General features: G+C 35.0%; 1 protein-coding gene across 1 annotated transcript; it reads left to right on the plus strand.

Annotated features, from left to right (window-relative positions):
* The first annotated feature begins 8,107 nt into the window (after window positions 1-8,107).
* Window positions 8,108-11,824, plus strand: LOC133667853 (probable terpene synthase 6). Its single transcript, XM_062087534.1, has 7 exons — window positions 8,108-8,227; window positions 9,380-9,653; window positions 9,993-10,365; window positions 10,449-10,667; window positions 10,781-10,922; window positions 11,054-11,302; window positions 11,525-11,824. Exons 1-7 carry the CDS (start codon window positions 8,108-8,110, stop codon window positions 11,822-11,824), a joined length of 1,677 nt encoding a protein of 558 aa, XP_061943518.1.
* The last annotated feature ends 661 nt before the right edge of the window (window positions 11,825-12,485 follow it).

Here is a 12,485-nt window from a genome sequence, read left to right on the forward strand (position 1 = left end):
CACATATCTTAACACTCGACAAACTGCTTCCAAATATGGCTTCTTTGGATTTTGCATGTATCGACTCAACACACCAACTGCGTGGGAAACATCTGGTCTGCTTAAAGTTAAGTAGATCAAGCTACCTACTAATTACCGATACATTATTGCATCTTCTAAGTCCTTTCCTTCGAGAGCACAAACCTTTGCATTTAGTTCCATCAGAGTTGAAACTGGTTTACAATTAGACATTCCAAAATTTGTCAAGAGCTCCCTGCAATATTTCTTCTGATGAAGAACCAGTCCTTCATGAGTATAATCAACTTCTAGGCCAAGAAAATGCTTGAGCTGGCCGAGTTCTTTCATTTGGAACCGTATGGACAAATTCTCTTTTGTTAAGAGAATTTCTTCTTCATAATCTCCTGTTACAATTAAATCATCCACATACACTAACACAATAGCTATTTTTATGTTTAAGAACTTGACAAACACACTACAATCTGCAGATGTTACTAAATAGCCACTATATGTTAGGAATTCAGCAATTTTTCCATACCAGGCTCTTGGAGCTTGTTTAAGGCCATATAGTGCCTTTCGTAGCTTGCAAACATATTCTGTATGATCTTGATTCTCGAATCCCATTGGTTGAGACATGTAAATTTCCCGATCCAGTTCTCCATGTAAGAAGGCGTTCTTTACATCCATTTGACATAAGTTCCAGCGTTTGTTAGCTGCAAGTGCAAGTAGAACCCTCACCGTTGTAATCTTTGCAACTGGACTGAAAGTTTCGTCGTAGTCGAGTCCATACTGCTGAGAAAACCCGCGAGCAACCAGGCGTGCCTTGTATCTTTCAATTAATCCGTCTGTGCGACGTTTAATTTTATAAACCCATTTGCATGAAATAGGCTTCACATCTGTCGGCTTTGGTACAAGCACCCATGTCTGATTTTGTTCCAATGCAGCAAATTCCTCTTCCATGGCTTTATTCCACTCCACGTGAATTTGTGCATCTTCAAATGTCTCAGGTTCTGCTGCAATTTCTTCTTCTGTTATTGCAGCATTAGCATATTTAGGATTTGGCCTTCTAGTTCTTGTTGACTGTCGAGGTTCAACTGATCTGCTATGCTCTCCTTCTTCTTCACTAGGACGATCATACACGCCTGTTTGCCAAGGATGTCTACTGCTCTCTTCTTCTTCTTCACTTGTTTGGCCTTTGTCCTCAACTGAAACTTCTCCCTCACCTGATTCCAGTTGAAAATGGATAGGGTGCAAGGAGTGCAAGGAGTCTGAAACTGGTTTTGTTTCTGTTTCTGCTGGCCACCATGAAGAAGCTTCATCAAACACCACATTCCGTGATGTATAGCACTTCCCAGTCAGAGCATCACAACATTTCCAGCCTTTTCTTTGACTGTCATAACCCACAAAAATACACTTCACAGCTTTCTTATCAATTTTGCTACGTAAATGATCAGAAATAAACACATAGCACACACACCCAAAAACACGAAAGTAGTTGACCACAGGTTTCATGTTCCATAATTTTTCAAAGGGTGAAAGGAAACATAACCGTTGTTGTGGAAGCCTGTTGATCACATACGCAGCAGTCTTCATGGCCTCTGCCCAGAAACGTCTAGGGACATTTTTTGTGTGGAGCATGCATCGACAAATTTCTGTGAGGTGCTTGTTCTTCCTTTCTGCGATGCCATTCTGTTGTGGGGTGTTGGCACATGTGAATTGATGACTTATTCGATGACTCTGTAAGAACTTGAAGAATTCATCTGACATATATTCTCTTCCATTATCCGTGCGTAGAGACTGAATATGTTCACCAATTTCTGCTTCTGCTGCACTTTTGAATTCTTTGAATTTTGAGAATGTTTCAGATTTCTCCTTTTGAAAATATACCCATACATACCGTGAAAAATCATCAATAAAGGTCACCATGTACCTCATTCCACTGAGAGATGCTTGTTTCACCGGGCCAAACACATCAGAATGAACCAATTCTAATGGTTTCTTGGCTTTGAATTTTGACTCTTCATACGGCAATTGGTGTGCCTTTCCATATTAACATCCTTCACATACCACATCTGTTTTTACTTCAAGTTGAGGAAGACCTTCCACCATTGATTTCTTCATCATCACAGCTAGCTTGGAATAGCTGACATGACTCAACCGTGAGTGCCATAAATCTGGTGTTTCATTCTTCCTGGTTTTATTTATGTATGCAGTTTCTGCTGACATTACATAGACTGATTCTCGCCTCTGACCCTTCATTAGTGGCTCCTCTGTAACCTCAAGATTGTGATAAACTCTCACATCTTGTGGTCCAAATAAAACATAATGCCCGGCCGATGTTATCTGTGACACCGAGAGAAGATTTTTCTTCATACCTGGAACATGGTAAACCTTCTGAAGTGCCACTTCATTGTCACTGTGATAGTTAGAAACCATTGTATTACCAACGTGAGCTATTGGTAACTTTGAATTGTTGGCTGTTATTACCACACGATTTCCCTTGTATTCTGTCAAATTCTACAGCTTCTCCTTATCTCCAGTCATGTGATTTGAACAGCCGGAGTCTACAATCCAGTCACTTTCATAATCAATTTGATCAGACATATTTGTTGTGAAGGCTTGTTCATCATCTTCTCCTGCTATAGATATTGTCTGAATATCCCATTCGGCTTCAATTCTGGTATTAACAACATCACACAGAATCGTTGTTACAGTAAGAGCCAGTTCATTGTCTTCTTCCTCTGTGACAAGTAGTGCCTCTGCATCCCATTCATCTTCAACTTTAGAGGTAGCAACATTACTCTCCATGTATTGTTTCTGCAAATTGCAGACTCTGGCCATATGACCTCTCTTCCCGCAATTGTAACATTTTCCTTCAAATTTCTTGTTGTTGCTTTGATTTTTCCAGCCTCCCATTGAATGGTTGCCTTCTGCACCTTGATTTTTCCAGCCTCCCATTGCACGGTTGCCTCCTGCACCTTGATGACTTTTGATCTTGTCACTGTACTTTTTCACTCCACCATTTCCATACTGCTTAAAATTCCTGCTGCCTTTGCTGACGTAGAGTGCTTCCTCTTCACCCTTGGTTGAAGCTCCTCCCATTTGCTTAGCTAAGGCTTCTTGTCCAGCAAGCAAATTCTCAAACTCAACAAGTGATGGTTGGTTTTGCCATCCTTGTACTGCAGCAACAAAGCTTTTGAATTCTGGACGTAAACCATGAATGATTATTCTTTTCATCCTGGTTTCACCAATTGGAGCTTTTGTATCCAATTCAGAAATCTCTCTGCATAAAGTCTTCACTTTATGAAAGAACTAGGCAACAGGAAGCTCACGTTGAGCTACTGACAGCAGTTCACTCTCCAGTAGTTGAAGTTTTGTGTCATTCTTCTTGGAGAATAGCTTGGCAAATGTATTCCAAGCTTCATGAGGAATTTTGGCATCTCAAATATGTTCCAGCACATCTTCTTCTATTGTAGTTTTCAAAGCAAACATTGCTTTGCCTGCCTTTATCTTCCATTTTCGTAGAGTACCGCTTGCATCTTCAGCCTCTGGTTGTGTAATTTCACAACCACTCATAACTTCCCACAAATCTTGGCCCTGCATGTAAGACATCATGCATGTTGACCAAGTTTTGTAGTTCTGATTGTTGAGCTTTTTAATCCCTCCAATGACTTGAAGATCACCCATCTCACTCTCTCTTTTTCTCACGTGTTTAACTCTCACAAACCAGAAACACAGATCTCTTTTTAGCAAGGCTCTGATACCACTTGTAAGGACTATGGACACCACCTATCTCCATATTGGTGTGATATTGTCCACTTTGGGCCTAAGCCCTCATGGATTTGCTCTTGGGTTATACCCAAAAGGCCTCATACCAATGGAGATATTTGTTCATCCTTATATACCCATGATCCTTCCCATTTCTAGCCAATGTGGGACTTTGTTCGTATACCCAACAATCCTCCCCTCGAACAAAGGACCACCGAGCCTCCCCTCAAACCGATCATTCATCCGTCCACTCTCAACCAACCAGGATTCTTCATTCTCTACTTCACCGTGTTGGGGTCAGGACACGTCCATGAAGCATCCGGAGAGCACTACCTGACTTGAGAGTTTGCTCTTTCTAGGTCAACTCCTCTTCACCGTGTTGGGATCAGGACACATCCATGAAGGGAGCACACCGCCTATCCAATAAAGCTGATCCATGGATTACATCGTGATTGGGGGCCCACCACCTTCTGTTCGGCATTCCGAGGATTCATCCATCATGGCTAACTCCGGGGGCCTGGCTCTGATACCAATTGTTGAACAATAAAAACAGAGAGATACACTGGAAGATAAGAATGAATGAGATAATATTATTGAGCTGGACTGATATGCTTTATATAGGCAGATCAGTTACGTAAAAATAGAAACTAACAGTTGCTTCCATTATTCTAGCCACAGAATACTAACAACTTCCTATAATTAGTAAAACAATAATTGAAACTAACGAGCTGCAAAAGAATAGGACAACTTTGCTGACTTGGTCAGTTTATTTTAACAAGTCTGGTGTTGATATTTTAACATGGGATGCCTTCATTTCATACTTTCCTTCCCTTCTTTGCAGGCGGACTTTTAGCTCTAGAGGAAGAAGAAGATGAAGATGAACAATGCATGTGGAAACGGCGACGTTTTGTTCTGGGGATGACCATTTTCGATTTCGTCCTTGACGTTTCCAAATTTTCTAAACAAACCCCTGGGAAACTTTAGTTAGACCCTTGAATTTCAACGCCTTTTATAAAACAGTCTTTTGCTTCAAATTTAGTCAATCTAATCTCTAATTGACCCTTTAACTTTTAACTCTTTCAAAATTACCCTTAAAAAACTCAATTGACCTCTCTATAGTACTCTCGTCTTTTCATTTTGCTCATTAGACTTTAATTTCTTGTAATTTTGACTCAAATCAGCCCTGAATTTTAATATTTTTTTAATTAAACCTTTGATTTTATTAATTAAACTAATTTTAAGCTAAATTAAGTCCCAAAACTTATCAATTCTTCAATTAAACTCTCAATATCATTAATTAAACCAATTCAAAATTTAATTGAGTCCCTATTCTTGTCAATTCTTTTAGTTCCTACCAAAATTAACTTTCAAAGTTATATTTTCACCCTGATTAAACCCTCAAAACTTGCAATTTGTATTGTTTTGACCCAAATTTTAATTTTTTATCATTCATTTAATTTTTTTTCATTTCATTTATCAAAAATCAAAATTTGGGTTATGAGATAGTGATAAAATTTGTACTAGGAACTTTCTTACTAAAATTGAACGATGTAAAAGGTGGTGGTGGAAACAGAGAAAGAAAAGAGAGAATTGTCAATTGGCAGCAGAAATGGAGAGGAAAAGCTGATTTTTTTGTCAACTTTGGACATGTGCTTCTTCATGCCTAGATCAAGAAATCCACCCTAGTTTATAGGTTGTGAAAGAGGACAATATTGTCTTCACTGGGAAACAAATTCAGTTGAGAAGGATCCTAACTATTGACTCAAAGTAGGCATCATGAACTGTCAAATTTGACAGTTGAAGGCTGCTTAAGTTAGCTTCTTTGGGTTGGCTCCATGTTCGTTTTGGTGCTTATCAGTTGGTAAAAACCATATCGGGGTATGGTCGAATGTCAAGTGATCATTTTCGTGCATGTTTTGTCAATTTTGGTGAAGGGTAGATGCATTAAATGCATCTACAAAGTAGCTCCTTGAGTTGTCTTTTTTATGAAAATTATAAAGAAAAAGATGAACAGTAATCAAAAGAGCACCGTTTTAGTAAAGTCATTTGAGGCCTTCAATTTGTGATTTCTCTCAATCATACCCTTGTTTGGCTTAAATTTTTTAATTTTATGCAATTTCATCCTTAACAAATTTCAATTTTAGCCTCAGAGTTTTGCGTCTTTTTCATATTTATCCTTGGTCTCGGATTTATGCAAATTGACCCTTAATTCATCATTAAACTTAAAAGTTTCTTCAATTTCACTCTTAATTTCAATTAATTGAGCCCCCATAGTTTGATGTCTTTTGCAGATTGATCCTTGACTACGAATGTCTACGATTTAACCCTTAACTGACCCAAAAATTTTGATTTTCTTGTGGTTTTGCTTCTGATTTTAATCAATTGATATGACCAAAATCAAATTTGGTCTTCTAAAATTTAAATTTTCTCAGTAAGGCTAAATTGGGCTCTCAATCTTAATTTTTCACCAATTAAACTCCTAATAAAATTAATTTGACTAATTTAAAGTATAATTAAGTCCTTCTACCTAATTAAATCATTTAATTGGACTCAAATTACTTCTTAGACATAATTAAATTTCAAATTGACCCATTATTAAATCAAATTGGCATATTAAAAATCTAATTATGTCTTTAGACTTAATTTTTACGCAAATTCATCTAATAATTATTTAATTTGTCATTAAATCTGTATTGTCTCTCTAGTTTTGGGTAAAATGAGATACAATTAGGCTCCAAAATTGCATGTTGATTTGAAATTCGCCCAGCTTGCCTCTTTCTTTCTTTTTTTGCCAAAATATTAGTCCTTATTTTATTTTTATTTTTATTTTTGAAAGAAAGAAGATGAATTTGAGGAATAACCCAAAAATAGATCATGACATCCTTAAACATCTAATTTTGAATTTCATTTCATTTCATCAAATTGAATTTTCTTTGCCAATAGATTCTTTATCTGTTGAAAATATACAGTTAAATTTCAATCTTTATATATTTGATCCTATTGAACCAATATTTGACTATTATCTTGGTGTTCCAGTGTATTCTTTTCACTTATGTATTTTTTTAGTTTTCTTCCAATAATTTTCGATTTTTTTATATATTTTCTCCCTTTTTTTCTTTTATTTTTGGGTGAAGACGCCAAAAAAAATAAGTAAGAACATGGAGTACGTAAGTTCATTTATTTTAGAAGTTGGCTTAGACTGAAACTGATTAATTTCAGAAGACGTCATTTTGCAATTTTACTTTAGGTCAAATATGGAAAATTAAATGGAGGCGGCTTCCGTATTTGAAGCGTATATCTCTAAGGAGAAAAATATAAGTCACTAGCTATACAGTGTTCTAACACATTTGGTAATAACATTGACTAAGGGCTTGGTACGGTGTGTAAAGTATTTTTTAAAATATATATATATTAAAATAAAAAAAATATTTTTAAAAAAATATTTTTAATATTAACATATTAAAATGATTAGAAAATATAAAAAAGAAATTTTATTTTAAACAAAAAAAATTAAATTTTTTTTAAAACGTGATTTACGTTCTCAAACACACACCTAAAATTAACAAATGTTAACCACATGCTAAATGAGACTACGCACCAATCACTCAAATGTCATTTTGCAATTGTACTTTGGGGATAACTTCTCGTACATAAGTTCCCAACTTAAATTTGTTTATGTGATTTTAGATTCAAACCTTACTTATATGATTATTACTGGAGACTTACATGGTCGTTAACTTCAAAACTTATATGATTAGTCAAGATGCATGCAAGCTGGCTCGGACATTCACATTAATCAAAAAAAAAAACTTTTTTCAACTTAAAATTTTCAAGCGTGTCACCTTAAGCTTTGAATTGTCACTTTAAAATTTTCAAATGTACACCTCAAATGTCACCTTAACCATTTTTCTATTCAAATTGGATCAACACTTAAACTTTTTTTTTGCTCAATAATAACTCAACCAGCTTTCTTTATTATCCCTTTAAACCATAACGCAAACGCAACCCAGATTATCTTGCTACTATGCAATCAAGTCCATTATGAGGCTAAACTGTCTCCAATCATTTGAAGCCATTTCATGATTAAAAAATCAAAAAAAAAATTAAACCATAACTTAATTAACATGTGAAGACATCAACCTAGATATAATGTTTGTACCATTTTTCTTATGCGTCAATACCAAAATCACATCCATCATTTTTTTTTAATGTATATTAAGAATTTCCATAAGAAAAATCAAAGTACGTAACGTCTTGATATTTTATTATAAATAGCCTTCCATTGATGATTTAGATGCTCAACCAGTAATTAAAAAACTAGCCTCTAGTTCTTCTGAAAAAAATGGAAACCCAAGCACATTTAACAGCAAACAGTAATCGCCAAAACAATTCTCGTCCAGAGGCAAGTTTCCCACCAAGCTTGTGGGGTTGTAGCTTCGCTTCATTTTCCTTCCCACAAACGGTAAACTTCTTCTCTTCTATATATGTGTAGCAGTATTAAGAAAAATTAAGTTTCAAAACTATATATAAGCCCTTAGAGCCATTAGATTTGTGGGATCTGTCATCCAATTCTGCCCTAAGATTGTAATCTGATGTTTCACAATTTGTTTCTAAATTTTTAAATTATTTATTACTTGTCTGTGTTTTTTTTAATGATAAAATGATGTATATCTTATGTCTCCACTCCTCTCGGGTCAAAGTTGATGTGAAAGTAGTTATACTTTTGTCTGGTCGTTTGCTTTTATTTTAAACAAAGAATTCATCTTTCTAGTTGAGAGACATATCCTACTGTAAACTCTTGAATACCTGTCCTTGAAAGAATCAGGTTTGCTATATCTAAAACTTATGTTATAGATGCCTGAAAATCTATTTGCCTCTCAAAATCAGATATGATTTTATGGCTGGCTCTAATAAAAGTCTTTGCATAAGAGTCTTTCTGGTTAAAAAAAATATCTTGAGCGCTCAAGATGATTGTTGTTTTTTTTGTAAGCACTAGTCTTAAACTGTCTCCCACATTCTCATACATTGCCTTGTGGCCTGGAAACTATAGAATAAAATTGTAGCTAGAAGAGATCTAAGTTGGGTAATATCATATGTTTTTGACGACCTTTAATATCAATAGCTAGGTCTTCTATAAAAATATCATTGTAAGTTTGAAATATCTATTTGGGTGGTTTTATATTTAACATTGTCTGGACTATATAGAATACTAGAAACAACATGATATTTGAGGAAAAGTAGCCTATATGGAAAGATATCCTATGGTATTTATTCTATTTTGTTTCAGGTTGGATCAAAAATCTGAATTTTTCATTCTGGTATACAAGTGTCGATCTGTATAGAAATCATGAATGTATTTCAGCTTGGTCCACTTAAGTTTTGATTTTGTTTGGTTTTTTGTATTATCGCTCCATTAGTAGAGTTGTTTGTTTCTTATTTTTCTTTCATATCGTTAGACTGTGACCTGGGTTACTACCTATATAGTTAAAACTCTATTCTCTTTGTTCAGACTTTTTTTATTTTATATATATTCTTGAATTCACCAAAAAAAAAAAACATCTTTCTGTAGCTAGAGTAATAAGACAGTTGATTCTTACTGAATATTTCAGTGCAGGAATTCGAGTGGTACACCAGACAAGTAGAAGTGTTGAAGGGAAATGTGAAGGACATGCTGATGGCATCCAAAAAGGATCCAGTGGAACATATTGAATTCATTAATCTGTTATGTCGGCTTGGTGTGTCGTATCATTTTGACGACGAGATTGAAAACAGCCTTCAAGAAATTTTTGCTGACCTTCCCGATCTTCTTGAGAAGCATGACTTCGATCTCTACACTTTGTCACTTCTATTTCGAGTATTGAGACAGCATGGATTCAAAATGCCTTGCGGTGAGCGCATACTTCCAGTTTATAGCCTTTCAAACCTTAATTAACATCCCCAAAACTAATTCTTTGACACTATGAGAGCATTAGTTAATCTCCGAGGAAAAATTAAATCTTAACATCTCAAGAATTAATTCTTGGACAGCACTTTAAACTCTGCTAAATCTGTCTTTCTTTTACAAGAAGTAATCTATGGTCAAATTAAGATTATTAAAAAAATGACTAGAAAAGTAAAATTATTGTAACTAGCAAAACTTTCATGAAACTAAATAAACATACTTTCATAATCCACAAACATCTTTTGAAAATTGGCTAAAATTTGTAGTGTGTTTTTTTATGAATCAGTTGTGTTCGACAAGTTCAAGGACACCAACGGAGAGTTTAAGAAAACAATCATCAACGATGTTAAAGGCATCCTGGGCTTGTATGAAGCTTCATTTTTAAGTGTGCATGGAGAACGGGTACTGGATGAAGCCCTTGTTTTCACAAAGACGAACCTGGAGTCTTTGGCTACGCAATCAAGCCCACATCTAGCAGACCATATTAGGAATGCTTTGATCCGGCCCTTTCACAAAGGCATTCCAAGAATAGAGGCTAGAAAATACATCTCTTTCTACGAAGAAGATGAGTCTCGGAATGACACTCTACTCAAGTTTGCCAAGATAGATTTCAATCGAGTTCAGTTAATACATCGACAAGAGCTATCCATTCTCTCGAGGTAATTTTTTGTTTAAGTTAGAGAGAAATATCAAACTAAGTTTCTATTGGAATTTCTTTACTCCGTTGCTATTTATATTTTAGGTGGTGGAATGATTTAAATCTTGCTGAGGAGTTTCCATATGCAAGAGATAGAATTGTAGAGGTCTATCTCTGGGCAAATGGAGTCCATTTCGAGCCTCAATATGCTTTCTCTCGGATGATGGTCACGAAATATACAAAAATGGTATCATTGGTAGATGATACATATGATGCATATGCATCTTTTGAAGAAATACAACATTTTACTAATGCAATTGAAAGGTTTGTTTCTTGTTACCTCATGGGCTGTCTTTCTCTTCTATATCTTTCATAAACAAAGAAGTCGATACAAAGACGTTCAGGAAAGGAAATGGAATTTTCTGTCTCAATTTCAGATGCAGCATGAATGCTATTGATCAACTACCTGCCGATTACATGAAAGTTCTTTATAGAGCTCTTCTGAATCTTTTCAACGAAACTGAGAATGATATGGGAAAGCAAGGAAGATCGTATGCTTCATATTATGTGAAGGAGGCAGTATGAATATTTTTCCAGTCTCATGCTTTCTTTTACTATTTCTAGCATAATATATTGTTATTGTATATATATTAATTGATATATTGCATAGGTTTTACCACACAATCTTTGTTTTATTTGTATGCTATTAGTTCAAAGAATTGGTGAGAGGCTACCATGCGGAGGCGGAGTGGGCAGATAAATGCCATATCCCAACATTCGACGAGTATGTGCGCAATGGATTAGCCACAAGTGCTTATGGGGTAATCATGGCAGCCTCCTTCCTTGGAATGGAAGATGTTGCAGGAGGGGAGGAGTATGGATGGCTAAAAAGTAATCCAAAAATTATTAAAGCTGGAAAGATGATCGGTCGTTTGATGAATGACATTGTGGGCCACGAGGTACGATGTCTGAATTCTTAAAAACAAAATTTCTTAAAAGTATTAGCTCAAATTATGATATACTTAATAGCTTACAAGATTTTTCAATCATTTTCGTGCGTCAAAAAAATTGAACCAAGGTTCAACTCATGACTGTCTTTCTTCTCAATTTTTTTGTGTTTAGAAATTTTTCCATGTTAAGGTTCTTTTCTAACAGCTATAACATCGTCAATATACTTGAAGGATGAACAAAAGAGAGGAGACTGCGCATCCGGTGTTGAATGCTACATGAAACAATATGCTGTCTCGGGCAAGAAAGCAACTGAAGAGATACAAAAGATGGTCGCAAATGGATGGAAGGACATCAATGAAGATTGCATGAGGCCAACTAATGCTCCGAAGGTTCTCCTTCAACATAATGTTAACCTTGCTCGAGTTACTGATGTTATGTACGGGGATGATGACGATGCCTACACAATCCCATTAAGTTTAAAAGATTATATTACTTTATTATATGTTGAGGAAGTGCCTATGTGTGAATAATGGTTTAGAACTCTTACGTTGAGCTCATGCTAGAACTCTCTATGAATGTTGCCAAATGTATTGTAATAAAACGAGCAGGTGACTCGTGAACATTATAATCTCTAAGATAGACTATAAGTGTGTGTGATTGTTGCACTAGATGTGTGTACTTTTTTTCCTCACACACACACACACACACACACACACACACACACACACACACACACACATATATATATATATATATATATATATATATATATATATATATATATATATATATATTTTAAAAGTTAAGTTTGAATTCTGTTTTTTAAAAAAGTTAAATCTTGTTATGAGTTATTTATTCTAAATTTTATATATTATTTTTATTTTACTTATGTATTTTTTTCATATAGGATTGTTGGTTTTATCGCTCTCCCTCACTCTGTAATCTATCTTTTGAGGTTAATAAAATGGAATGAGCTTAAAAATCTCCACTGAACGATTAGTTTTTGATGGGTTTGTTAGCATTGTTGTTACCCAATTTTAAGCCTTACGTACATAAATAAAAAAAAATAAAAAAAAAATTGAGACTCGTGGATTCAAAATGTCTTGTGGTGACTGCATACTTATAGTCTTTGAAACATTAATCAACACCTTCAAAAATAATTATTTAACAATATTACGGTATAAAGTACGA

This window comes from Populus nigra, chromosome 11, assembly GCF_951802175.1.
Source record: "Populus nigra chromosome 11, ddPopNigr1.1, whole genome shotgun sequence".
Taxonomy (NCBI): domain Eukaryota; kingdom Viridiplantae; phylum Streptophyta; class Magnoliopsida; order Malpighiales; family Salicaceae; genus Populus; species Populus nigra.

Coding starts and splice junctions, on each gene's coding strand:
- LOC133667853 (XM_062087534.1), top strand. CDS start 8,108: ATGGAAACCCAAGCACATTTAACAGCAAACAGTAATCGCCAAAACAAT. Junction 9,654..9,992: donor TGGATTCAAAATGCCTTGCG/GTGAGCGCATAC, acceptor TTTATGAATCAG/TTGTGTTCGACAAGTTCAAG. Junction 10,668..10,780: donor TTTACTAATGCAATTGAAAG/GTTTGTTTCTTG, acceptor TCTCAATTTCAG/ATGCAGCATGAATGCTATTG.